Genomic DNA, 26921 nt, shown 5'->3' on the forward strand with positions numbered 1-26921 from the left:
AAAGGGGTGCGGGGAAGGAAGTATATTGCCATAAATGTTTTAAATTGTATGGGAAGTAGCATAAAATCAACTTCTTACCTCACCCTCTTACTCTTAACACTTTCTTATATCAAATCGGAACAAACCTAATCTTTGTCCTCATCACTATTTCTAATCTCTCTTCTTTATCAATACTAGCATTATTTCCTTGCCTCCTCACTCAGCAGGACCCTGTGGCCACAACATAGAATCCAGATGCTACCATACCAATGGCTAGACATTAGCCACTGCAAAACCCTCAGCTTGCAGCTTCTTTCTCTGCAACAACGCTCTTACCATGATCCATGCCATTCGCCTCGCCAACCCTCATGCTAAGCAAACATCCCCATTCAAGCACGCCAGCTTCATCTTTTTATACTCATTGCTGCAGCTGAGTGCTTAAGAAACTAATTAAGAACATCAAAGGCCTCTATTTCTGTTTTCTGCATCCCAACAACCTCAGCCAGGCTTTCAACACTGCTCCTCACTCCTTTGTCCAGCTGTAGTTTCTTAGTAGAACTCACAACTTCAATCTCAGATGCTTACCTTTCAGCTCTCCTACATCTTCATTTGTCCTTTTTCTTCCTGTGGTAGACATTTGTATAATTTTTTTTTTTTAATTTCCAATACTGGAACTGTTCATATACCTTCCTATGTTTAGGGAATTTCCCACTGTGTTAGTAACTTCTAAAATAGCCTCCAAGATTCCTAGCCTCTGTGTACACATACCTCAGACACTAATACTGTGAACTTCTAGTTATTTGAATATAATTAAGTCCCCAAATCAATTTACCTTAAAATAGGGAGATTACCCAGGTGAGCCCGACCTAAGTATACTAACTCTTCAAATCTGGATCTAGAGATCAGAGACAGAATGTCAGAGAGATTTGAAGCATAAGAGAGGAATTCAATGAGAGAGAAATTCTCCATCGCTGGCTTTGAAGATGGAGGGGGTTACATGGCCAGCAATGCAGTCTCTTATCTCTGAGAGTGACCCTTAGCTGACAGCCAGCAAGGAAACAGAGACCTCATTATTACAACCACAAGCAACTGGATTTTTCCACAACCACATGAGTTTGGAGGAGGACCCTAAGCTCTAGATGAGAATGAAGCCTGATCAACACCTTGATTTGAGCTTACAAGACACAAAGTAGAGAACCCACGACTTCTTGCCTACAAGACTATGAGCTAATAAATGAGTGTTGTTTGTGGTAATTTGTGATACATCAGAAAAAGAACTGCTACACTCACCTTTTATGTTTGGGTAAAGGCAGAAAATAGTCCCTTGCAGGACAGGCATTTGGTTCAGGTATTGCCTCTGTTAAAAACAAGACAATAGGCCTAAAGTGGAATAGTTTATGCTAAGCCCCATGTCAACAAAGTGAGAATTGATTATAGTTTAGGCTTTCCCAGAAATGCAGTCTAAGTCAATCAGAAATCAACTGATCAGCACCAGTTAGGTAATTTGCCTGACAGAGAACCCTGCCGTTCCCTAAAGGAAAGTAACTTTGCAATAACCGACCCGCTTTTTTGCCTCCCATAACTCCCTTATTACTGCTCCCTTCTGCCTATAAGGTTCATTTTGTACCGCTCCTTGAAGCCCCTTTTTATCTGCTGGATTGGGTGCTGCCCAATTTAAATCAATTTTTGCTCAAATTCTTGAAATGTTTAATATGCCTCAGTTTACCTTCTAACAGTTTTAGTATCAGAAGAGGGAACTGAGGAGACCCTAATGGTCCCCTGGGGCAGTGGACCATTTGATACCTAACCAAACTTAGGTACCTGTGGAGCCCCTTTGGGCTGGCCACTTCCTCACTACCTCTGGAGGTGGGCTGGGTGGGAAACTAGCTAGAGTCAGACTGGGTCCGACTTAGAAACTGGTCTGGGTCAAGCTGGGTCCAATTTAGGAACCAGAGTGGGTTTAGGGTGAGACTGGGACTGACTTAGAAACCAGACTGGAGTTGCTTACACTTAGCCCCACGTCACCAAAATGAGAATTACAGTTTGTGCTCTCAGAGAAGTAGAATCTTAACTCAGTCACTCAGGAATCACTGGATCAGCACCAGTTAGGTAACCTGCCCGACAGAACCCTGCCCTGCCCTAACGGAAAGTCATTTTGCAATAAATAACCCGCTTTTGTGCTTCCTATAACTTCTTTGTTCCTGCTCTTTTCTGCCTTTTAAAGTCTCTCATTTTGTACAGCTCCTTGGAACTCCTTTCTATCTGCCAGATTGGAAGTTGCCCATTCAAGCAGATTTTTGCTCAAGTAAATTCTTAAAATGATCATTATGCCTCAGTTTATCTTTTAATGACTTTCAGATCCACTTGTACCATACTCAGGAGCCAACAGCCCTATCAGAAGGGGGTTATAATGTTGAATAAATGTTAAAAAAACATTTATTCTTTTTTAAAGGGGATTGTAATGCTCTCGCTCCCCTGTGGTATTAATGACAGCTGCTGAGAATTGAGTTCCCCACCTAAACATGATGGCCATACAGGTGGTCAGCTCATAATAAATAATAAAAGCCAATATTCCCTCATCTTTATCATGAATAATCTGTGGCACTGAAACATGTTGATTTTTCTCTTCATTCACTTGTTCAAACTTTCATTGACCACACCACATTCTAAACATTAGTAATATAGTGGTTTAAAAAATGGCAGAGTTAAGGCCTGTCCTCACCGAATGTGGTAGGTTAAAACATGTCCACAAATGTTTGCACATTCCTCCCATCAAGCCCTGAAATATGATTGGCCTACGTAACTCACTTCTAATGAACTGAATGCAGTTGAAATGCCCTGAGTGACTCAGCGATAATAATACAGCTTCTCCTTGGCTTTCTCTAGGACACGTGTTCTTAGACCCCATTCACTATGCTATGAAGAAACCCAGGCCAATAGTCCCAGCTGTAGTCTCAGCTGATAGCCACTATCTACTTCCAAACATGTGAATGTTTGAGATGATTCCAGCTCCTCCCCTTGTCTGGCTTTTAACTGAATGAGAGATTCTGAGTGATAATCACCTAGCTAAGTCTAGTCAACCCTCAGACCCATGAAAGATAATAATAAATGACCTTTTTTTTCTTGTTTCATGCCACAAAATTTGAGATGGTTTGTTATGCAGCTACGGATGAGTTTACAGTCTAGTGGAGGAGCAGACATTAAGGAATTATCCCCCCCAAAAATAAGTTTAATTATAAGGGTACTGTGAAACTCTCTCCTTCACTGGCTCATAAGACATTACCCCACCCTAGCTTTTCTGTCTTCCCTTCCTGACTTTCCTGTCGTTTTTTTTTTTATGTTTATTTATTTATTTTGAAAAGGAGAGGGACAGAGAGAGGGGGAGAGAGAGAATCCCAAGCAGGCTCCGCACAGTCAGCATAGAGCCCCTTGTGGGGCTCCAACTTATGAACTGTGAGATCATGACTTGAGCTGAAATCCAGAGTCAGACACTCAATCGCCAATCCAGGCACCCCTTCCCTGTCCTTTTTAATGGCATCACTGTCCTGATAAAAACAAAAATTTGGGGTCATTCTTGACCTCCTTTCTTTGTGCCCGTACTCAGTTGGTTCCCATATCCTGTTAATACTATTTCCAAAGGTGCCCCTCATCTGACTCTATTTTAGCAATCTCACCACCACTTACCACCTAGTTCAGGCCCTCAAAATCTTATCCCTGGTTTATTTAAATGACTTCTCCAATTGGTCATTCACTTTCTGTCTATTCTCCATAGTCACATATGTTCTTAAAGCACCTCCCCTACTAAGGAAATCTGTACTATCTCTTCACTGCCTGAAAAATACAGTACAGATGTGTGAGGCCCTTCACGAGCTGCTGCTAACCTATGCTCTGGCTTTGCTTCCCCACACAGTTCTGTTATTGCATGCTACACCCCAGATAATCCAGACTTCTCAGTATACTCTAAACAATCCCCTCTTTGATGTCTCTGAGCTCTCTATCCCTCCATTGGAATGTTTTTTCCCCCTCCCTACCTCTGTGTCCAGGAGTCTACCTCCAGTGGTCTTCCAAGGCTCCTCCAGCAGTGACCATCATGAGTCCTATGAGTAGGTCATAATGCTGGCTGTGGCTGGGATGGTTTGTGGCCCACCATCTCACACAACAGAAGTTATGAGTTTTAGCTGACCCCATGGCCAGCTAGACACTACATTTCCCATCCTTCTAATCCAGCTTGACACAATCACAGGACTAAGTTCTGGCAAATGGAATGTAACAAGAAATAGTATGTGCCACTTCTGGGTTATACCTTTAAAAGCAATACCTGGTTATACTCTCCTCTGACCTTCTCTTTCTCTTGCTGGCAGGGACGCGGTAGGAGCCAGAGCAACCATCTTGATCTTGGAGATGAAGCTACACGTCGAAAGTGATAGAGATACCCTTACAGCCCTGCACCTCCCAGCGCTGGACAGAGAAATAAACTTCTACTATGCTATGCTACTGAATTTGGGGAGGGACTTGTTTCCTGCATCAGCTTAATCTATGTCCTATCAGGCAGCTAATCTTTACATTGGAAGTTTGTTATGTGGCAGACTCTGAGCAGTACATCATTTAATCTTCACAACGGTATTATGAGTAAACAAATGTTAGAGGTGAGGAAACCGAAGCTCAGAAAGCGTGTGCAACTTGTCCAAGGACACACAACTAGCAGGGAATGGAGTTAGAACTTCAGAAATTATACTTTTAATTACTACTTATCCCTTTGCTCTGATCTGTAGGCCTAAAGGCACAGACAGATTTCCCTGAGGTTTGCCAAGTGTTCCCTTAAACACTTAGAAACGTGCTTTGTATGTAATAGACACTCAGTAAATGTTTGCTGGATGGATGATTGATCAGTTTTTAGGAAAACGGGCTTTTTGAATGTTCCTAACTACGATAATACGATTCAGTTAACTGTTTCTGGTTACCCGGTGGCCCAGAAGCCCTATTTTATCCAGAACACTCTTCTGGGTGCTTAATACCAATTTCCTCCCTGAAGAATATCATATATTGCAGCACATTTGGTCCATGTCTTTATCCATCTACACCATCAGCAGAGCGCCTACATGAGCATAGCGGGTAGTTGGGGAAAGCATTCAGCTCACTGTAGTCATCTGTAGTTATTTACACAGCTGTTCTCCCCCTTGTTCAAGCAGAAGACTCTGGCCCAAAAATCAGAGATGGGAATAAAATTAGGGGGCTTTTTGAAGACTGCTGTGCAGCATCCTGCGTCCTGGGTTCTCAGCAGGGATGTGGGGTCCAGGGACTTTGAAAGTCTTCCTTTGTGCTGGGTCAAGGGTACTAGTACAAAGTGAATAGTGCTGGGAGCTTCAGGCTGTGGGAGAGGTTATTATAAAGTACTGACATCCTGCTGTGAGGCCTGAATGTGTTCCTTTCTCCAGGGCTGTTATCTGGAGCCCTTCGATGGAAAAGGAATAGAACAGAACGCCTTAACTGTCCTGTGGTTGCCTCCTGCTCTCCCCTGGGAAAACTTTGAGCAATAAACACAAATCAAGAGGAAACTAAAGAATAATTTTTAAGGGTCTTCAAACAGCCAGTCTTTATTTTTTCAAGTGGGGACACCGTACTAAAAGACCAAATTAGAGCCAACTTTCTTTCTAATTAAGTTCTATGGACCTCCCAAACTTCAACACAGATACTGTAATGAACATTAACAAGCTCTTAGGTGGAGTGTGTTTGAACTCAGTAGCACAAGGATAGAGAATGAGTTTTAAACTAAAAAAGAAAGAAGGAAAGAAAGAGAGAAAGAAAAGAAAGGCAGGGAAAGAAAACCACACACACACATACACACACACACCAGAAAGATCATAAAAGCTTGTTGTAATCATGACTTGCATTAGTTCTTTAGGAGGTGATGCAACAAAGCTGAATTCCTTTTCATCAGCACATTCAAAAATAAATTCACTCTTCTGATTCTAGTAATGACGTACAGTTCAGACTATTCTTTCTCTTCCTATGGGCACCTACCATATTAAGACAGAGATTTAAAAGTAAGCACTATTTACTGGTACAGCCCCTCTGGAAAACAGTGTGGAGGTTCCTCAGGAAACTAACACTAGAACTCCCCTAGGACCCAGCAATAGCACTGCTAGGAATTTACCCAAGGGATACAGAAATGCTGATGCATAGGAGCACATGTACCTCAATGTTCACAGCAGCACTCTCCACAATAGCCAAAACATGGAAAGAGCCTAAGTGTCCATCAATGGACAAATGGATCAAGAAGATGTGGTTTATCTATACCATGGAATACTACATGGCAACGAGAAAGAATGAAATCTGGCCATGTGTAGCAACATGGATGGACCTTGAGGGTGTTATGCTGAGCGAAAGAAGTCAGGCAGAGAAGGACAAATATCATATGTGTGCACGTATAGGAGGATTAGGAGGAACTTGACGGAGGACCAACCGGGAGAAGAAGGGCGGAAATGGTGGGGGAAAGGGAGAGAGGCAACCCATGAGAGACTCTTGAATGCTGACAAAAACCGAGGACTGATGGATGTGGGGGGGAGGGGGGATGGGCATGGAGGAGGACACTTGTGGGGATGAGCACTGAGTGTTATGTGGAAACTAATTTGACAATAAACTATTTGTAAAAAAAAATAAATAAATAAATAAAATAAAATAAACAAATAAAAGTAAGCACTATTTTGTTTCAGAACATATGTTTGGGAAGAAAGCCCCTGCCCTGGAATTCCACAGGATGGGGCACAAGAGTTGTAAGGCTATGGGGGAATCTACCCCCTAGAGGAACATGTGGATTAGGAGGAGCTCGGTGATCCTTGAAGAGACATGTTCCATCCAAATGACTGGTCAGTTTTAATGCAGCCAGATCTCATGGGGTTGTAGAACAGATGTAGATGAATGGTCCTGGATAATTCCAGCTTTGAGTTCAGCAAACCATAAAAGGTACCAGTCTGCCTCTCCCAGTTTTAGGGTCCACAGCAATAATCCCATAGACACCATCAAACAAAAGAAAACACATGATGGAGATCCTGTGTGGAAGGAGAGGCACGCAGCTGACATCATCTTCTTCACATGACTCTTACAGCCGTTTCCCTCTGGGCACAATGGCAACTCTTAAGGAGAAACTGACTGCACCAGTCGCAGGAGAAGAGGCAACTGTCCCAAACAATAAGATCACTGTAGTAGGTGTTGGACAAGTTGGTATGGCATGTGCCATCAGCATTCTGGGAAAGTCTCTGGCTGATGAACTTGCCCTTGTGGGTGCTTGGGAAGACAAACTTGAAGGAGAAATGATGGATCTGCAAAATGGGAGCTTATTTCTTCAGACACGTAAAATTGTGGCAGATAAAAATTGCTCCATGACCGCCAATTCTAAGATTGTGGTGGTAACCGCAGGAGTCTGCCAGCAGGAGGGAGGGAGCTGGTTCAACCTGGTGCAGAGGAATGTTAATGTCTTCAAATTCATTATTTCTCAAATAGTCAAGTACAGTCCTGACTGTATCATAATTGTGGTCTCCAACCCAGTGGATATTTTTACATATGTTACCTGGAAGCTAAGTGGTCTACCCAAGCATGGTGTGGTTGGAAGTGGATGTAATCTGGGTTCTGCTAGATTTCACTATCTTATGGCTGAAAAACTTGGCATTGGTCCCAGCAGCTGCCATGGATGTATTTTGGGAGAACATGGTGACTCAAGTATGGCTATGTGGATTGGAGTGAATGTGGCAGGCGTTTCTCTCCAGGAACTGAATCCAGAAATGGGAAAAGACAATGACAGTGAAATTGGAAGGAACTGCATAAGATTGTGGTTGAAAGTGCCTATGAAGTCATCCAGTTATACTGGATTAAGTGTGGCTGATCTCATTGAATCTATGTTCAAAAATCTATCCAGGATCCATCCAGTGTCAACAATGGTGAAAGGAATATATGGCATTGAGAAGGAAGTCTTCCTGAGCCTTTCATGCATCCTGAATGCTGGGGGAATAACCAGTGTTATCAACCAGAAGCTGAAGGTTGATGAGGTTGCTCAGCTCAAGAAAAGTGCAAATATTTTGTGGGACATCCAGAAAGACCTAAAAGACCTGTGACTTCTGGCTTCTAAGCTGTAGAAATTTAAAACTACAAAGTGATTAACCATGAGCCTTTAGTTTTTCATCCATATACATGGAACACAGTTTGCTTTTATCCTCCTGAATATGTGAATCTGAGCTCACAGAATTGAAGTCCATGCTTGGTTTAGGGCTTGCAATATAAGCCCTTGAACAAATAAAATTAACTATTGTAAGAAAGAAAGAAAGAAAGAAAGAAAGAAAGAAAGAAAGAAAGAAAGAAAGAAAGAAAGAAAGTCAGACAGACACGATGGAGAGGGAACTATGCAGGCAGGTTGGCACCATTTTGGGGTTAGTTAATTTGAGGTGAGAGAGTCAGATGGGGCCCAAACTGTGTGACAGCTGCCAAGAAAGCTAGATGATGCTGTCCTGAAACAAGTACCACTGGAAAAAGTTAAACTTGGTGTTGAAATTGCTACTGAAAACCGCTGAAGTTTGAATTAAGAATTATCCGTGAGATTATATTAAAGATTATTTCTAAATCATTTCAATGAAGGAAAAAAACCCCAAAATCAATGGAGAAATTTATCTTTATAATTTCTTTCTCATATTTATGTTGGTGTGAGAGAATATTCTAAAATAATTAGTGTAGGAGGTTTGTAGAGTTTACTTAAAAAATAAGTTAAATTTTAAAAAATAATATATATATATATAAATAAATATCTCTATAAAGATACAAAAGAAACTGAAGACATTGATTACCTCTAGAGAGTGAAATGAGCGATCAAGGCTTGGGTTAGGTGTGAGTAATGAAACCTTTTACAGTAAAACATTTTATGTCCTTAAATTTTCAACTCTGTGAATGTGTTTACACAAAAGATAAATAAAATTGAAGATATTAAGAAATAAGAGTAGTTCACTATCTTGGTTGTGGTGATGGTTTTGTGTGTCTACACATATGTCAAAATGTATCCAATTGTATATTTTTAATAAGTTTGTTGTATATCGATCATACCTCAGTAAAGCTTCTAAAAAATGGTAGATGAGAAAGAGATTGACTTTTCAATACATAGTTTTGAAATATTTAGCTATCATTGTAGGCAAATAAATTAAAAAGTTAGATCCTTATGGGGTGCCTGGGTGGCTCAGTCAGTTAAGTGTCCGACTTTGGCTCAGGTCATTGATCTTGTGGTTGGTGAGTTCGAGCCCCACATCAATGCCTCCATCAAGCTCTGTGTTAACAGCTCAGAACTTGCAACCTGCTTCAGATTCTCTGTCTCCTTTTGTTCCTCTGCTCTCCCTCCGCTCATGCTCCGTCTCTTTCAAAAATGAATTAAAATGTTAAAAACTTTTTTAAGAAGTTAGATCCTTGTATCTATCAACCTTAAGAGTAAAACAGCCAGTTATTTTACCAGCAAAATGGATTTATTTGGGCATAGCAGAGGAATTGCAATTCAAGGCTTACAGACCATGGCAAACCATAAGTAAGTCCAGAGGTCAAAGGAGAAGAAAGTTACTTTAGAGAGAAAAGGAGAACTTTTGGGGAGGAGACTGCAAGTCCATTGGAGGAAAGAGATAGTCCACGTGGTGACAGTTTCTCATTGGCTAAGTTGTAGTATTTTCTTATTGGCCTAGCTTGTTACCAGGCAAGGAGAAAATTTTTCCCCCTCCTCCTAGAGCAGGAAAGTAGGCCTCTTCCTGTTGGGATCTGCATTTGACAACAAGTGGCAGAGCGTAAGAGCTCCCTGCTCCATTTTCAGTGAAGTTTCCTTTATTCAGTTTCACACATCATAACAGACATAAAAACAAATTCCAACTGTATTAAAGTGCTGGATGTAAACAAAATAAAACCGTATAGAAATGTTGGAAGAAGGGGCACCTGGGTGGCTCAGTCAGTTGAGCATTGGACTCTTGATCTCAGCTCAGGTTCAAGTCTGCATTGGGTTCTGCATTGACAGTGCTGAGTCGGCTTGGGATCCTCTCTCTCTATCTTTTGCTTGCTCTCTCAGTCTCTCTCTAAAAAGAAATACTCTTTTTTAAAAATGTTGGAAGAAAGTGTTAGAGAGTACAGTACTTTTATAACTTTGGAGTGGGGAAAGTGTCTCCAAGAAATACTCAAAACCTGGAAAAACCTCAAAAGCCACGGAGAAACAAGTAACAATACCGGACCTCACTACCTAAAGTGAAGAACTCTTGATTTCAGTGCAGATCATGTTCTCACAGTTGTGAGACAAGCCTCCCATCAAGCTCCATGCTCAGTGTGGAGCCTGCTTAAAATTCTCGCACTCTCTCTCTCTCTCTCCCTCTACCCCTCCACCACCCACTCACATGCATTTTCTCTCTCTCTAAAACAAAAATTAAAAATAAATAAAAATAAAACCTCAGATGAGAAAAGACACTCTGAACAAAGATAATGTCACTGATCAAATCCCCAAGATATCCAGTAGCAAATGAGTGTACTATCTTTAAGAGCTGTGTGGCGCTGAGAAGTGAGAGGTATATGGAAAGAATGTACCACACAGATCCAAACACCAGAGATTCTTCACTTTTCTGCACCATTGTCCCCATTGGCGGTCTAATAAAGTCCCTCCTTAAAACAAACAAACAAACAAACAAACAAACAAACAGAACGACATACAATAAAAAGCAAAAAATTACAAAGGGAACCAATTATATTAAACACAATTACATGTATTTGTGCTTCTTTACTAACAATAAAAAAGATACAGTGTCAGGTCTAATAACTACACAATTTTGTAATGGTGAGGAGCATAGATGTCTGCAGCTTCTGAATCAACCTGCCAAAATCTCTGGTCAGTGGGCAACACTAATTAGCTGGACATGTATAGCTGCAAGCATAATTCCAAAATATTCCTTTGGGAAAGCAACCTTAAAATTATTTGGATGACATAATTATTTCCAAAGGCAAGAGTCTATAATTCTAGGGAGATTTAGAATTAAATTCAGAGACAATGGAAATCAAACCCATGGGACTCTATACTTGTTTGTGTTAAGTTTTAAAAAAAATTTGTGACTATGTGATGTATTAAGTACTTGTAATATTTAAGGCAAAGTTTTAAAAGAATTTGTGACTATGTGATGTATTAAGTACTTGTAATATTTAAGGCAATTTGGTGTATTAGATAACACTTCTGCTTTCTCCTCCCTTACCTTACTGTGTCTTTTCCAATTCTTCCATATATTTTCCATTTCTAGACATTGGAGAGCCCACAGGGACAATCCTTGATTATCTTTTCTCTAACTACACTCACGCTTTTGGAGATGACATCCATACCCTTACTGCTGAAATGTACAATAGCTTTATACACTATCTAGATGTTGATAACACCAAATTTAATCTCAAACCAGCCCTTTCCCCCTGAATTCCTTCTTTTTTATCTTACAGCCCATTCAACATCTCCATTTGATTTGCTGAAGTTTTGATATCTTGCCCTGACCACACCCCACACAAATCTATTCCAGATCTTTCCCCAAATCAGCACGTTACAACTTCAGTCTTCCAGTTTCTCAGGCCCAAAACCCTGGTGTCATCCTTTTTGAGCCAATAAATGCTTATAAAAATTTGGCTAACAATATGAGATTCCTTTAGATATAACTGCAGCCTTTGTAATAATGTTTGGCATACGAGCACGTATAATGTTAAACAAAATAACCTCAACTATTTAATTTTTAGTTATTCCATTCCATTTTGGTTATGAATCTTCTCTTTCTTCATGTACTTTCACGCACTCCCTTCATATGCTTATGCTGAGCTGCAGCTCTTAATTCCATGTGTGTGACAAGTTCCAAATGTGGAATTTCAGCTTTCACCCTCTCTTGGATGCCATTGCCACCTAGACATCTCCATTTGGAGATCTGAAAGGATCCAAAACGGGACTCTTCATTCACTTACACCTAACCTGAACCTTAGGCTCTCCACCCCATTTCAATTAAACTCGATTTACCTGGTTGTTCAAGCCTAAAACCTTAGTTCCATCCTTCACTACTCTCTTTCTTTCATACCTTTGTCCAATCTGACATTAAATCCTGACATTAAATCCTTCTTTGAAAATACATCCCCAGATAGGACCACTTCTCACCACCTTTCTGGTTAGTGACCTTAATCTAAGCCACCATTATTTCTCACTGGGCTATTCCAATAGTTTTCTTACTGGTCTCCATACAGCTAACCATTCTCCATGCAGTAGCCAGGGCTAGCGTTTTAAAAGGCCATCACTCTTGGGGCGCCTGGGTGGCTTAGTCGTTAAGCGCCCGACTTTCGCTTAGGTCATGATCTTGCGGTTCGTGGGTTCGAGCCCCGCGTCGGGCTCTGTGCTGACTGCCAGCTCGGAGCCTGGAGCCAATTTCAGAGTCTGTGTCTCCCTCGCTCTCTGACCCTCCCTTGCTCATGCTGTCTCTCTCTCTCTCCTAGAAATAAATAAAAATTTAAAAATAAAATAAAATAAAAGGCCATCACTCTTCTGCATGGAGCTAACCCCTATCCTACTCAGAGTGAGGTCCAAAGTCCTTTCCAGAAGCAATGAGTATTTACTTGTATAGGGTCTGTATTCTCCCAACCAGAAGGCAAGCTCCATGAGAGTCAAAACCTTCTCTCCTTTTTTCATGACTTTACAGGGCCAGGCACAGAGCAGGGAACTCAACATTTGTTGCATGAAGAGCCAACAAATGGGAGTGAAAATTGAGAATGTGAAGCAGTGTTGAAAGGCAACACTAACGGCTTTATATATTTCAGTCTTTTGTGAAGAGAAGATATTTTTGAAGACACAAGTCTTCAAAATTTTTAAAAATAAAAAATTTACTTAAATGTGTCAACATATACTTAAGTGTCAGAGGCACCTGGGTGGCTCAGTTGGTTAAGCGTTCAGTGCAGAGCCTGCTTAGAATTCTCTCCCTCTCCTCTCTCTCTCTGGCCCTCCCCCTGATCTCTTTCTCTCCCTCTCAAAACAAATAAACATTTTTTAAAAATGTGTCAACAAGGCCAAGCTCAATATAAAGACTGAAGGGGCACTAGAATAAGAGAAAAATCTGTAGGGCCCATGCTGGTAGAGCTAAGGAATCTGAAAATGTTAAGTCAACCTCAAGAGAAAGATCAGAAAAGAGCCCTTCTCTAGTCTACACCATCTTTATATGAGAATCAAAATCTCAACTTTGGCCATAGCCTGTCTCTATCCTTTTGAAGATTATCTGTGCCCTTGTCCACTCTCTCATTTGTTCTTTTCCTCTTTCTCACCCTAATCACACAAATCACATCATGCAGTCAATGTGCGTTTTTAAATCTCCAGGCAGGTCTCAGCAACTCAAGATAAGCCTATAGGAAGGATCTTCTTCCATAAAGCTCAATATCCTGAAATCTCATCAAGAAGACCCAAGAAAACAGCCTAAAAGGCCAGCAAGGAAGCAGTGAATTTGGAGGGGCACCTAGGTGGCTCAGTTGGTTAAGCATCAGACTGTCAGACTTCCAGTCATGATCTCATGGTTTGTGTATGTGAGTCCCACATCAGGCTCTCTGCTCTCAGCATGGAGCCTGGAGCCTGTTTTGGATCCTCTGTCACCTTCTCTCTCTGCCCCTCCCCCACTGATTCTCTCTGTCTCTCTCAAAAAAAAAAAAAAAAAAAAAGCAGTCTTCAAAGATCTGCTGATGAAATTGCTATGTTAAAATTCTATTACCAGGCATTCCTTCTTTAATAAAAGAAGAAGGGGCGCCTGGGTGTCTCAGTCAGTTAAGTGTCTGACTTCAGCTCAGGTCATGATCTCACAGCTTGGGGGTTTGAGCTCCACGTTGGGCTCTGTACTGACAGCTCAGAGCCTGGAGCCTGTCTTTGGATTCTGTGTCTCCCTCTCTCTCTGACCCTCCCCTGCTCATGCTGTCTCCCTCTCTCTCTCAAAAATAAATAAAACATTAGAAGAGGAAGAAGAGGTAGAAGAAGAAGAAGAAGAGAAGGAGGAGGAGGAGGAGAAGGAGGAGAAGAAGGAGAAGAAGGAGAAGAAGAAGAAGAAGGAGAAGAAGTTGGGAAAATCAGATATTCCTGGTGGATAAAAGGAATGCCAGAAGGGTAGCGCCAAGATTGACAGTACACGCCTCCTTGAATAGGGCCAGTCCCAGGAGGAGTCGGATTTGCTAGTGCTGGACTATAGTGATGAGATTGTAATGAAAAGTGCAAAGGGTAGTCAACCTAAGGTAAACATGCCTCCTTTCCTTAATCCCATCTCCACACACTTTAACCATGAGAAGAGGCTTAGATTGGGACCACATTTTAATCACTAAACTGTTCTAGAACAATAGGCTTTGTGGCTCCAATGTCCTGGAAGAATTTGAAAATGGAACTAAAATTCTGAGTCCTATTGGATTTGGTGGGGGAAAGATGCAAGTATAAGCAGTGCTAGAGGACGGGAGACTCCACCTACTGTGAGGTCAAGGGCATGCGGTGTGAGTTCTGTCTTAAATATCACAGTGGCAAAACATAGCAGAACATATAAAAAGGGATTCCATAGATTACCTTAAAAAATTATTCATTTCTCTACATCTGGTGAAAGTTGCTTTTTTCTAATATATTTTTTTTAAGTTTATTTATTTTTGAGAGAGAGCGAGCGAGAGCGAGCATGCACACATGCATGAGTGAGGAAGGGACAGAAAGAGAGAGAATCCCAAGCAGGCTCCATGTTGTCAGTGCAGAACCTGACTCAGGGCTCAAACTCACAAACCATTAGATCTTGACCTGAGCTAAAACCAAGAGTCGGACCTAAACTAAAACCAACTTGAACCACCCAGACATCCCTGGCTTGTAAATGTTAGCAATTATTATTTCTTGGTGAATCTATTTCCACTGAGACAGATCTTCCTCTAATGGAATAGAAGAAACCCAAGATTTTAACCAGAATGAGAACTGGGGTGAGGGTGGTGGGTGAGAAGGCATTGTTTCTGGTGATGGAGATCCTAGAATATGAAGAGTGTTGGCCACCCGGGGGTCATTCCCATAGGGTCTTGTTATGTTTAGGTATATTCCTTCTGGCCATGAAGAATGGGTAGTTCTCGGAAGGTTTTAGGGACTCATTTTGTTGGTGGTGGTGTTATTGCTTGTGATGCCAGATTCTAGGGGAAAAAAAAAAAAAGACTGTAGCATTCTGCAAAGTGCATCAGTACAAAGCTACATTTGATATTGAACATTGCACCTAAAGGCTTTCTTAACCTAAGAAATGCTCTGACTGGATCATCAAGAACACAAGGTATGCAAGTTGTTTCTATTTTCTTCCCACTTTTCTGCTTGTCCAAAACATGGTATACTCCATCTCTTTGATCTTTTCTCTGTCCTTTAGCCATGTACGGAAGCCCGCCTGGAGTCCTCGCTCATCATCCCACACCACTCCATGTCTTTGTTCCTACCCATTCCTCCACCTAGAATGACTCTCCTGAGCTATTCTTACCTGTGGAAAAAATTTCCTCATCTTTAGAGTTCCTTCTGAAATACTGTCTCTTCCATGAAACTCTTTTTCCCCACAACTGGAATTAATCTCTCTCATGTCTACAGAAATTTATTTCTGATCTGTCATCAGGTTTTATTTTGTCATATATTTCATTGTGCATTTGTTTTCCCTACTGTATGGTAACATCCTTGAGGACTGCAGCCATTTTGCCCCTTTCTATATATTCCACTTTCCCTCCAGTCCCTTTAAACAGGGTGGGAATGTGTAGAATTCTGAGGGCAGTATTTTCATTGGGAGTGTAAGTTCCAGCAACAAGAATTGCATGGACTTTTAGTGCCTAAATTTTGAATGCAGTGGCCTTAGGGTGGAATCCCAGTCCAACCGCTTAACCAGCTTATCACCTTGGCTGGTTGCTAATTCTCTCTGAACCCCGATTCCTTCATTTTTAAAGTGGGAATAACAAAACTTAATAATAATAGGGTTGTTGTGACAAGTAAATGAGGCAAATGTAAAGCACATGGCACAGTGCCCGGCACATAGAAAAGACTCAACTAATGGTAGCTATTTTTATTAGTAGTAGTATTACCACTAGCATTAAACCTTTGTGCAGAAACCAATATTTTTACCTTATGTTAATCTATTTAAATAAATTGGAGAAAATGGGCTAGAGAGAAGTATTTGCCAGCCAGCCCTATCAATTCCAAGGACTCCCCGTAAAAAGCAGGGATTCCTCTATAAAGAATAATCATTTTATAACAGTGCTATCCAGTAGAAATATAGTGTGAGTCCCATATGTAATTTAAACTTTCTACTAGTCACATTAAAAGAAACAAAAAGAACAGATAAATTGATTTTAATATGTTTTATTTAACCCAATACCTAAAATATCATTACAAGAGAAATCAATATAAATAATTATTAATGAGAGACTTTAACATTTTTTGGATCAAGTTTTCAAAGCTCAGTGTGTACTTTACCCTTGCAGCACATCTCAGTTTGCACTAGCCTCAGTCAAGTGCTCAATAGTTCTATGTCTCTGGTGGCTATCACACTGGAAAACTCGATTTATAACATTGGATTTTAAAACATTGGTCTTATGAATGAGTCATATCACACAAGGCTTTCACTGAATGTAATTGGTATTATAGGACAGCATGTTTTTCTGAAAATGCTTAGAGCTGAGAGTGAACATTCTTAACTTTGGGTTCTGGTCTTAACTTTGACATTTACGTGGTTGATTTGGGGCAAACCATTCATTTTGCTGTGCTTTATTTCTCACATCTGTCCTAGGGCTTAGCTAGGTCACAGGGCCATAAAAAATATGACCAGTCCCTCAGTCCAGTCTATCTCATCACCACCCCAACCCCTAGACCTAAGCCTGAGACCTGAAACACATGCACCTACACATCTTACCTATGGTGGAATTTACTAGAACACGTCAGCCTCTATAAAATTTATTAACTGAGGCATTACTAAAACTTTGGTTCTTAGAGTTTACTTTATGCCTTTGGTCTTTTCCTCAGAGTTTAGGCCAGCTTATCCGAGTGTTATTCTTAGAATTTGAGTAACACTTGATTTAGTCATTTACCTATCTTGCCCTGGGAACCAACCCAATGTCCAGATGCTGGCAGCAGGGCAAGAGGGAGGGGAAGCAAATGGAAGGGCAAATCTAATGGCTCTGGCTACCCCCACAAGAGGCTTATTCTTGATGTGCCACATTGCTTTGGTTTCATGGTTGAGATTTTACTTGAACAAAGGGTTAAAAAAAATGTGAAACCCAGCCCTTGTCTTGCCTTTCATGTGGAGAGGAGGACTACAATATTTGCCCAAGGTTTCACAACCTAACCCCAGTTTTCACGTATTTTTCTCCAATGTCATATTATCTCTCCTAGTTTCACCTGTTGATGTTGGGATTTTTTTCTTTTTGGAAGAACTTACTGGATGTATGCAACTCTAATAGAAACACCTTTCCACAACTGAGGCCTGTTGACAGGAATGAACTGGTCACCTTGAGTTCATTTCACTTGAGCAGCTGTAATCTTGTGAGGGGAAGCAGCTGGGCAAGGAAGGAGGCTTGCCTTTGCCTCTTCTGTGACCCACAGGTGAATAGAAGTCACCAGGTGACAGCAGTTCCCTGCCCAGACAAAAAAAATGGGATCCATGAGCATTCTGGTGGCTTTCTTCCTGGTCTTTCTACTCAGAATCAATCTATAAACACAGCATTAGCAGATGATAGATTTTTCACTCAGGCACACAGCACCAATCTTGAATGTATGTTTTAAAGCATAAAATAACTTTATTCTGACTTTACCCCAGATTGCTAGAACAGCATCCAATGACCAAAAATGATTTCAGCAGTTAAGGTTGATTTGTGTTCAAGGCCCAGACAGTTTCCACCATTCACCCTGTTTTCTCAACTCAGAGCTGCATTTTCTCTTGCTTAAAAAATTTGCATATTTTCTCAGTGCCTGTTTCTGACTCACAATAAACAATGCCCAGACCTCCTGCCAAAAAAATGTCCAAATGCGAAATAGTTGCTATAATAGTCTTTTTTGTGATGGCAACTTTGAGCTGTGTGCTTTTAAATTATAATTACTTTTTTTTCCTTACAAAAGATGTGTATCTCTCTTGATTGCTGTAATTATGATTCTATACCAGCAAACAGTTATAAAAGATTCATGTCATCGCTGTGCTTCATAAAACCCGTGCCCTTCAATAAGCTTCCTTTGGCAACTGTTTATGTGTTTGTGTTTAATTTGTGGCAGAGAAATCTAATGAGAAGCCATTAATCATTGAGAGCATATAAAAATCTGTGTCTTTAACTAAATAGGCAGAAGTGGATAAGGCAAGCCCATTATTGGCATGACACGATTTAGAATCATAGAGTCTTAATAGAGAAAGAAACTTAAGAAAAATAATGCAGTCCAACCTCATCTTACAGATGATATTCAAAATTGGGAGGGGAAGAACATGTGGCTTAGTGATTGAAAACACAATAGGAGCAGGAATGGGGAACCCACGTTCTAAACCTGAACCTGGCCCTAAGGAACAATGGCACAAGCCAACCTGACTTCCTCATTCATCCTTGTTTTCAAGGATGATGGATGGACTCCATGGATTGCGGAGGTGCCTCGGGGGCCTACTTAAGGAGGAGAAAAGAGGGACACAGAGATAGACCATGACACCCACCTCCTACCCATTCAAGTAGCGCAGCCCTATTTGGATCTAGTAATGATTTAAAAGAGAATTCATTGGCTTTGTTCCCCCACTTTCTAAAGTTTGATATTTGCTGATGTCCTTTCTCCAAGTCTTAGGACTGGAGTGGATTGATAAAATGTCTTACATCTGTGGCTTGTTGTGTCCATTCATTCATGCAGCTACTCTTCACTGAGCACCTTCTGTGCTGGTTACTGAGTATGCAGTGGGTATAAACATAGGCTCTGCTCTCAAAGAGCCCACAGTCTGTTGCAGAACAGAGTGGTAATCACTCTGGAGAGTTAAGCCCAGGGAGCCCTAGGAGCAAATAGGAGGGGCAATCAACCTGTCAGAGATTGGAGCAGGAAAAGGAGGTAGGCCTTCCTTTTAATGTTCTTTCTTTTCTATCTGTTTTTAATAAAAGCTACCAGGAACTCTTTTAGAAAAAGATGAGAAACTAAAGATTGTTTAAAATACTATATATATATTTTTTAAGTAGCCTCCTCCCCCATCATGGGGCTTAAACTCACAACCCCACGATCAAGGGTCACATGCTGTCTTGACTGAGCCAGCTAGGCATCCCAAGAAACTAAAGTTCTCAGAAAACTATTGTAAACTCTTGTCACTCGCTGACTGTAACCCTGGGCAAACTGCATAATCCCTATGCAACTCCATACCAACATCTGGATATACAGGAGTAGTAATAATAGAATGTACCTCAAAGCATTGTCCCAAAGGCTAAATTAGATGATGTAACAGCTCTTATAAAACCGTAAAGCACCATAAAACTGTTGACTGTTATTGTTGCTAGCACTTGGCTGAAGGCTTTAATTCCAATTAACCTACATGATCTTTCTCAACTAAACCAAGATTCTGGACCTTCAGAGATTTGGCTCATGGTGAGCAACTGGGAAAAATGCCATTTCACAATATGTCACAATTAATAGCAATAACACTTGTAAAATCTTCACTAAAAAGCAGATCGTCTTGAGTTTTAGTATGAAGAAAATGTGTTCGATTTCTTTAAACCACCATTACATCCAACTCTTGGCTAACTTGTGGTCAAATGGTTGGCATAACTTCTCACTGTTTGTGGGGCTATTTAGGGGGCTCCTCTTGTTCTTCTTTCCTTTTATGTTTGGATTCTCCAGACATCTGCCCTTGCTCAAACCCCACCAAAGATCAAAGCATTAGAATATGTTAGAGAGAACTAAAACAAGTGAAGTGGGCAGGCCGTGATGGGGGAGTACATACCTCAACTGATGCAGGAGGTCTCACTCAATGCCAGCCTTCCCTTGAAGGGCCTTAGTATCATGAGATCATCTGTATTTTTCAATGGAATCTTTTTTTTTTTTTTTTTTTAGGTGGGTGTGAACTATCCCAGTTTGTAAATGTTCTTCCTTTCCTCCACTTCTTAACTCAAGTCTTTTTCACTTAAAGGATTTGGATCAACTCACAATTTAAAATCACTCCTGTGCTTAAATCCTGTGCCTCCCTCTTGCCTAGGAGTAGAGTTCGAGTTCTTCAACTTGACATCTTGGATCCTCTGGACATACAGTGTTAAGCCAGGCACAGCTCCTTCAAGAAGCTCAGTCTTGTTGGGAGACCTAATAGAGACAGCTCCCAGCACAGAGTTCTCAGAGCTGCCTGTGGGGTTCCCCCTTTGCCTACTGCATAATAATTGCAGATGTCTGTGTTGGTGGAGTCCTTAAGGGAAGGGACTGGTGTTTGAAGCACAGTACGTGCTCAAGGTTTGCTGAATGAATGAATGAATGTGATAAAGGTTAATTGTAAGCTACCCTTAGAGTTGGGTTTTTCAGGTTTCATCCGGGTTTAAAATAAACCCAGGCAGGAGCGCCTGAGTGGCTCAGTCAGTTAAGCATCTGACTCTTGATTTCGGTTCAGGTCATGATCTCATGGTTCATGGGTTCAAGCCCTGCATCAGACTCCATGCTGACAGCACAGAGTCTGCTAGGGATTCTCTCTCCCTCTCTCTTTGCCCCTACCCTGTGTTCTCTCTCTCTATCAAAAATAATTAAAATAAACTTTAAAAAATTTTTCTTAAAAAATCCAACTAACCAGAATTCACACTAGTTTTTTTTGTTTTGCTTTTTACATTCATTTACATACATTTGCCTAAGAAAGAAAAAATTCAAGACAAAACAAAAGACCAAATACCACAAGTTCTACCTCTACTCTTATTATATCTCTGATATTTTTATCAGGGTTAAATTGGGTCCCATTCATTGTCTTAACATTTTATAATTTCCAAATTATAGGAGAACTGACAGTGCTTATGAGGATCCTTAAAAACATAAGCTATTTGAATAAAGAATGACAAAATCTCTTATGAAACATGAAAATAAGAATAAAAATGGAAAACATTTGATAAAGGTTAAAAGATTTTCTAATCCATTTTCTTTTTCAAATTCCAGAACACCCTTATCTTGAATGCTGAAAATGAACTGTTTTGTACTATGTTACAGAACTTACTTGTTAATCATGATCCTTCATACATCAGACTAATGAATGGAAACAGTCCATTTAAGAATAATTTATATTTGGTGGTTGTTAAGGTGACATTTTTCTCAAAAAGAAAAAAAATATATGTACAGCATACTTTGTAATAGTATGTTCAAAGAGGATTCTTGGAAGATTTTTCAAAAGGAGTGGCGTTGCTACATGTGGTTGGTTTGTTTGTTTCACTCTGGAATACCAAAATTAATGATTCCCTGGTTCTGTGTGTCCTACCCAGAGTAGCTTGTTCATAATTTCTTGGTCTTTTACTTATTTCATATTTCTATGCAGGAGAAAAATGTTTTAACACTTAATGGTCTTATTTATGAGATAAGGGAAAAGGTAGAAATATGTGATGAGGAAACTCAGGTTGCCCCAAGGGCATTATTGCTGCAGCTTTCCAAAAGAGAAAGTGGAACTTAAAAGAAGCAATTCCCAATATTTCCCCCAGACTTAAAACCTTGTAAGTCAGATGAACTCTGAACTGAGACTCTTTGCATCTCATTTTCTCATTAGGTTTTATTACAGCCAACAAAACTTTCAGTGGTGAATTACTTCCTTCTCAAGGGTACACCAGACTCCCATAATGTCTGTGCAAATTAAAATAATGAAATGGTTTTTAACCAAGCCTTAGGGATTAGAAAGAAAGGAAAAAAGAAAGGGCACTAGGGCCTTCTCATCTCTATGCTAACAAAGTGTGGTTTTTCTAGGCCTTTTTCTTGCCTATGAAAAAACAGAATTAAAAAACGGAAATGCCACTTGACTTGAAACACCATTTAAAATCATTTAAAGATTTCTCTTTTAAGTTCCCTTAAAATACAAGTCACTTTCACAAGAAATATGGACAAATTAGTCTTAAACCCATGGCTCAGATAGGACTTAGGGTAGTAAATACATGCTTTCAAATGTAGTGATGATGTTAAGAAATAACATCTGTTCCACGCACCTACGTCAGAGGTGCCAACATAGAAACAAATACTTTTGTTTTAACACAGAAGTTTGAAAAGCATTTTATATCATGTTATGCACTTATAAGACTATTTAATGTTTACTACATATTGAGCATAGGACTGGTTCTTGCCCTCAAAGCACTTATAATTCAGTTGAGGAGCCAAAGCTTAATATGATTTTAAAAAGAAAGGATTAGCAGAAGACAGAGTGTAATTAAGTGTTAAACAATGTGGTACAGATGCTAAGTGACCTAGGAGATCAGAGGAAGAGAAAGATCGCTGTGGGCTGGGACTGTCAAGGGTATATATTTTTCATAAACTCTTAAAATTATACCAAGTTTAAAAGTTGTTATGATTGCTGCTCATTTGTAATTTTAAATCATTTACATGATTTAAAGCAATTTACCATTGCTTTTCAACCGGTAGCTGTTTGAAAGGGCTTACATGAAACAGTTGATGCTGGCAAGGAGGTGTATCTTTAGTAAATCTCCTGGATTTGCCAATGAGGGAAAAACATACCTTCCTGTTGGATAACAGACGCAAGAACTAAGCAGATTTTGCATGGAGAATATGTGCTTTAATGAGTAGGAATACAGAACTCTGGCTGCAATATTTGGTATGCATTTTTTGTCGCTACTTTTTTTCTTCATGCTAAACAAGTTCTAAGTTTTGGAGCTGAGTCAGGCTTAACATCTTTTTTTCATTTTTTAGATCTATTTTTACAATATATCTTTCTTTCTAAGAAAAGTGAACTAAAAGTGCAATGAGAATTTTCTAATTCCTAAAAATAATGGAGGGGGGGCAGGGGGATGTTTAGCTTCCTTTAAAACTGAAGCATCAATCTGCACCGGAACATACCTTTTGAAATCACAAACCTTCAAGTGTGCATTTACACTCTTGGTCTTAAAATGCTTTCTACTTTGTAGTTCAACAAAGATCCTGGTCTCTGTGTGTTTCTTCCTTTTTAGTCTTTACAATGCAAAGTTTGAGCTAAATTAGATTTGTTATAACAGAATTTAAACTGCTAACATAGAGGCATGTCTCATCTTGTGTTTTGAGTAACTTTAGGCAAGTTTAGAGAATTGTAGTAAGCGTTTTTTTCTCCATACTTGTTGCGTTCTGGGTCTTCCCAAGAAATGTCAGTTATTCCCCCCAATTCTATAAAGAGGGACTCTTTCGTAACAGTGTACAACCAGGCAAAAGAGCACTCTCGTGTTTCCTTGAGAAGAGGAAACCTGTAATAATGCGAGATAATTAAATTTCGTCTTAGAAAAGTCTTTGAAACGTTCTAATCAAGACTTCCAGCTTTCTGAGTGTGTGTGAGCCTTATTTTGCAATTCTTCCTGGTCCCGGCTTTGCATTCCTAATGAAAGTGAACTGACAAAGCGTGAAAGTGGTCTAAGGAGCAAAACGGAGCCAGCAAGCATGCTTCTGGTGAGCCAAGATTAATCAATATTCCAGAAACCTCGGGTTTGCGCCCTCCTTCCCTGTGGTGTTTTCATTTTCCCCCACTCGCCCTTTCCCGGGCGCAGACTCCTCCCCTTTTCTTAAGTTGCCCTGATAGTAACTTGCAGTTTCAGAGCGCATGCATGCCTGGCTCCTGGCGTTCGTTACTCTTCCGTACCTGCTGCGGAATTCACCTTGTCATTGCCTGGGGTACCTTCCACCCGTTACAAAATCAGAAAAGGTAAGTCTGACGTCGTGTCTTCCTGCTGAGCTTCACCTCTCCATGCACTTCGCCGTTGGATGTGGTTTCGCGAGCAGAGGAGTAGCGAGAGTGAAAAGCTAGCCATTTTGGTAAATAAAGTCCACGTTAGTAATTTAATGTAATGACCGCATGGTGTCTATTTATGCCGTGTCCGCTCTTAACTTGGAGTGGAGTCATTCAGGGTGGACTGAGGGTAGATTGTGGTTCGGGAGCTAGAAAAGAATCAAGGCTGAGCCGGTCCGTTTAAAAGTGACTGGAAAGGGAACCAGAGATTAGTTTAAAAAAAAAAAAAAAAAAAAACCACCACCAACAAAAAACCACACAAAACCCTGGTCTGTCGTGTCTCCCCTTCCTCCCTTCTCCCTAAAGTTCTAATCCGCCTTGAAGTCTTCAATAAGCCGTAGGTCTTATTATCACTGACCCCAACCTGCAATTTTACTTAAAAGTCAAAACTGTTAAGACGAGTCTCTTTTTCCACACTTGGATTTCCCAGTTACCTCCCCCGCAGACGCACTCGCTGGCTGCTTGCGTTGCCGTCCACAGGCACCACTGACTTTTACTTGGATTGATCTCGGGAAAGATTGTGGATTACAAATCTTATAGAACAGGAGGAATCCTTTGATTTTTTTTTTTTCAAAACAACCGATTTCCACCAAGGAGAGATTGACTTAGATATTTGAATAACCTAGGAGCACTTTAAAGAAACTAGAAACCACACGCTGTAATGTTTGGAATGAAAATTGGATTCGCCTCATCTGTTCTAGAAATCCTAAAATTTTGAAATACCCAGAAGTCGGTGATGGTTTCCTCAGAAGACTCCGATATGATTGCCACAAAGACAAACGCTACTTTTTACTTATGCTTGTGAAAAAACTGGAAATAAATTACGATTTCAAATAATACATAGATAGGCTCAGAGAACTTTGCTTATTTCAGAGAGAAAATTAAAAAGTTACCTTGCAAAATAGTCAAATATATTTCCCAAGTCCTGTGCATATGTTCTTTTCATTACATTCTTTTCATGACCATATTTATTAGCTGATATTATCGTGGTTTTTTCCTTAATGAAGAAAATATTATATATAACGTAAAGCCCTGAGAATGAATATCAATATCTTAATTCATTTTATTGACCTGGTTATGCCTTCACCGGGTATACGACATAAGCCAGCAAGTAATTATTGAGCGCTTCCTGTGCGTTCAATTCAATTAGACATTTATTGAAGGTGAACATTGTGCAAAAAGCACTTGGCTGGGTTCTGGAGGAGACCAAGGAGGTGGGGGCTGCTCAGTCACATTCGGCTCTAATGAACCCTTTTACAGCCTCACTGGAATAGGAAGGGCACATTTTTAAAAATAGAACACACATTTCTGCTGGTAGATTCTGAACTTATGCACATTTCTCACACGTGGTCCAGTAAAATATGCACATCCCAGCCTTGAAACCTGGCATTGTGGCTCTCTAGCTCTTGATTCCTACTGAGATTATGCAGTGTGCCAACAGCTTGCCCTGCTGTGGGGCAGTACTGATGTCTCACCCCTGCAGGCTGTAACTCTTGTCTCTCCTCTCCTCGTTCCAGTTGTGTTCTCTAACACCAAAGAGGTCTGGCTTTCCGGGGCTGATTCCGAGACGTTGAAGTGCAAAGAGAAGACATTCCTAGAGAAGTAAAATATGACCAAAACCAATGGAGAAGAGCCCAGGATGGGGGGCAGGATGGAGAGATTCCAGCGAGGAGTTCGTAAGCGCACACTCTTGGCCAAGAGGAAAGTGCAGAGCATCACAAAGGAGGATGTTAAAAGTTACCTTTTTCGGAATGCTTTTGTACTGCTCACTGTCACTGCAGTCATTGTGGGTAAGTCATTTGATAACAACCGGGGGGTGGGGGGGTAGGGGATGGGATCTTGTTTCTCTGGGGCATCTGGCTCCCTGTGCATAGGTATTCAAAATAATAGTCTAGGCTTTTGTCTACATTGGAAGAATTTTTTCTCCCACTAAATGACAGTCTGTTGACACGTTTGAAGCAATATATGGTAAACACACGGGAATCTGAAAGAAGCATCATTAGGCATTATGCAAATCAATTAATTGTGTGGAGAAGGGTAACAAATCAAATGCTTTCCCATCACATGGCAGGATGAGAGTGACAATTTAATCATTAGGCCTGAGCAGTTAAATAACAATAAAAACAAGCAGGCTAGATATGGCCAAAATGTCATCACACAATGTCACTTTCACTTAAAGCTAATTTATACAATTAGTACATGAGATACATGTTCCTAATAGTAATTATGTTCTAACCAGTCTAACGGGTGCTGACTTGAAGCTGGGTATCATGCCTTGAGGTAGAGACAGAGTCTTTTATGTGTTTGCATCTTCCATCCAGTGACTGGAGAAGGTAAATTGAGACAAATGTTGACACAAATCTTTTTCACTCATTTCTTGCCATAAATAACTATCCCTTTCCAAACGTTTCAGCCTCTTACAAATTTAGCGTTGTTAACAGAAATCTGTACTAATAAAACATTGTTTTGTTTGGTTTATTGGAATTGGAAATTATTATTTATGGGTGGCATATAGCTGAAAAAACTACTTACTGGAAGATTCTGACTGAACCAATACAGAAATCTTTAGGCTGGTAAACATGTAAGCTAATGCTATGTTATAAAAATTAAATTTCTATTAATCTGACCCAAGGGGAGAGGGACATTTATGTATAATTTTAATCTCTGTCTTGGAGTTTGCCAAGATCGCTATCAAATATAAAGAGGTAATGACATAAAAACTATGAAAATTTTGTGGCATGTAAATATAATTATAACTTTATCCAAAAAAAAAGATTCTTAAATTGCCGACAAATAGGAATACAGGAGGAGAATAGTTTGTCATAAGACTTTAAATATATTCTGTTTCAACATCTTTTGCTCCTTTTAGTAATTGTTGGTGATAATGACTGTTCAATTAATTTTAGAGATGTTCAAAGAGAAAATGTCCTGATTGACTCAGGGACATAATGGCTTTCTTTAGTAGGTTCCCAGGTTTAAATACATTCCTAAAAGAAG

At 40.2% G+C, this 26921-nt stretch overlaps 1 protein-coding gene, 1 long non-coding RNA gene and 1 pseudogene across 3 annotated transcripts in view; all 3 read left to right on the forward strand.

Annotated features, from left to right (window-relative positions):
• The first annotated feature begins 4165 nt into the window (after positions 1–4165).
• On the forward strand, positions 4166–4473 carry LOC120244154. Its single transcript, XR_005531479.1, has 2 exons — positions 4166–4258; positions 4341–4473. It is a non-coding gene; the product is annotated as an uncharacterized LOC120244154 (long non-coding RNA).
• Positions 4474–7103: 2630 nt separating this feature from the next.
• On the forward strand, positions 7104–8147 carry LOC120244160 (annotated as a pseudogene).
• Positions 8148–23745: 15598 nt separating this feature from the next.
• SLC1A3 (solute carrier family 1 member 3) overlaps positions 23746–26921 on the forward strand; it is an 82259-nt gene continuing 79083 nt past the window's right edge. For both annotated transcript variants that reach the window (XM_039250529.1, XM_039250527.1), the window contains exons 1-2: positions 23746–23840; positions 25442–25714. In XM_039250529.1, coding sequence (XP_039106460.1) covers positions 25534–25714 — 181 coding nt within the window. In that variant the 5' untranslated portion in view covers positions 23746–23840; positions 25442–25533. The remainder of the gene's footprint in view (positions 23841–25441; positions 25715–26921) is intronic.

The sequence above is a fragment of the Hyaena hyaena genome, unplaced genomic scaffold, assembly GCF_003009895.1.
Source record: "Hyaena hyaena isolate Hyena2069 unplaced genomic scaffold, ASM300989v1 scaffold_372, whole genome shotgun sequence".
NCBI classification, from domain to species: domain Eukaryota; kingdom Metazoa; phylum Chordata; class Mammalia; order Carnivora; family Hyaenidae; genus Hyaena; species Hyaena hyaena.